At 68.8% G+C, this 1,618-nt stretch overlaps 1 protein-coding gene across 1 annotated transcript; it reads right to left on the bottom strand.

Moving 5' to 3' along the window:
* Positions 1 to 19: 19 nt before the first annotated feature.
* On the bottom strand, positions 20 to 435 carry MNEG_16175 (hypothetical protein; the record flags this gene model as incomplete). The annotated part of the gene is made up of 1 exon (XM_014035354.1): positions 20 to 435. A coding segment is annotated over one exon (416 nt), but the record flags the coding sequence as incomplete, so codon positions are not given.
* Positions 436 to 1,618: the final 1,183 nt, after the last annotated feature.

Raw genomic sequence — 1,618 nt, 5'->3', positions numbered from 1 at the left:
GTCCGACAGTCGGTTGTACGCCGACGCCACGTTAGCGAGCGCCCCCGCGCACAGCACGCGTAGCCGCGCAATAACGGCCGCCGCGGCCAGGCAGAAAGGCATGAAGTAGCCCATCGACAGCTGCCCGATCAGGTCCCTTGCCGCCTTCAATATGGCGGGCTGCGCGTCCCGCAGCAGCGCGCAGGCGGCGAGAAGCCTGTGCAGGACGAGAGCGCATGCGGCCTCCCGAGGCAGCAGCACGGCGCGGCGCGCAGATCCGGATGGGTCGTCCGCTCCGCCGCCGCGCGGCCGCTTAGGCGGGGGGCCGTGCGCATTCGGCTGCTGCTGCTGCTGCTGCTGCCGCTCCGGCTGCGACGTGCGCTGCGCCTGCTGCGCCAGCTCCCCGACGCAGTCCGGCAGCTGCAGCGCGCACAGCAGGCGCAGCGAGCGGCGGACCTGCGGGTGTTTCGGGGGGTTTTGCTCCGGTGAGGGGCGCGGCCGCCGGCGGTCGCCAAGTTTTATGCCGCGAGATGAGACAGACTGCACCCAACGGCCACCCCGTCTGGGCACGCTTCCGGCTGGCGCAGGCGATCGCGGATCCGCGAGGAGCCACGGGGACCGCACCCCGTCCCACGCGCCGCGCGGGGCGTGCGCCGCGGCGGGCGCTGCGACGGGGGCGGGGCGCGCTGCTGCCAATTGCGCACCTCGGAGAGGCGCCGGAAGTGGGCGGAGCCGCGGTGCTGGTTGCGGTTTTTGTACAGCAGACGGTCCAACAGCGCCGCCTCCCTCACCAGATCGCCAAACTGCAGGGTCACCTGCGTGCAAAAAGTCACAAGACGATAAATTGTTGCTTCGAGGGCGGCGAATGCGGGGCGACCGCGGCGGTGTCCGCCGCCGCTCGCGTGCGGCGCCGCTCCTGAGCCCCGACCAGGCGCCGTTGTTGCAAAGAAGGAGGGTTTCCGCGACGGCGCAGGCGGGCGGGCGCGTGCGAATGCGCAGTGTTCGCTGCTGCCGCCCCTGGCGCCGCTTTGGCGCTGGAGATCGCGCACTGGCGCTGTGTTTGCTGCGCGCCGCGCGCCGCGCCCCTGCCCGCCGCGGATCTCACCTGCATGGCGGCAAGGTCGGCCTGCTCGACGACGGCGAAGACTGTCGGCAGCGCGAGCAGCTGCACCGGCACCCGCAGCGGCGGCGGGAGCGCATGGCTGCTTGTCGCGACGACCGCTGTCGTCATTCGTAAGCGGCGTACATGTAGAAAGAGCCCGGACCGGAATATTTGTGCAAGTGTGGCGGATCGAAGACGCTTGCTTACGAAGCCATTTCTGGGGGCAATGACAATGACTTTGCGCCGTCCGTCAAGCTTCGACGGCTTGTCCTGGCCTCCTCTCCACTGTAAGACGGCTCTGAATCATCGAATCGGAAGCACTGCAGAGGCATACCCCTCCTCGTGGGGGTCATCCATCATTGCACATTGCGTGCGTTGTTGAGAGGGTCTCACCAGCATCACCACTAAGGCAGAGCCTCGCCAGCACACCCGCTAGCAGCGCACGCTGCAGGTGTGAACCGCAGAGGGAGAAACAATGTATTAACGCGCCGCGGACTGCGGTCAGCAACCGCGGCCCTGCCAGCTGTGGGCGACGAC

Source organism: Monoraphidium neglectum, assembly GCF_000611645.1.
Source record: "Monoraphidium neglectum strain SAG 48.87 unplaced genomic scaffold scaffold06075, whole genome shotgun sequence".
In the NCBI taxonomy this organism is placed as follows: Eukaryota; Viridiplantae; Chlorophyta; class Chlorophyceae; order Sphaeropleales; family Selenastraceae; genus Monoraphidium; species Monoraphidium neglectum.
Note: the sequence above shows the minus strand (reverse complement) of the source record. Positions and strands in the feature narration are given on the sequence as shown.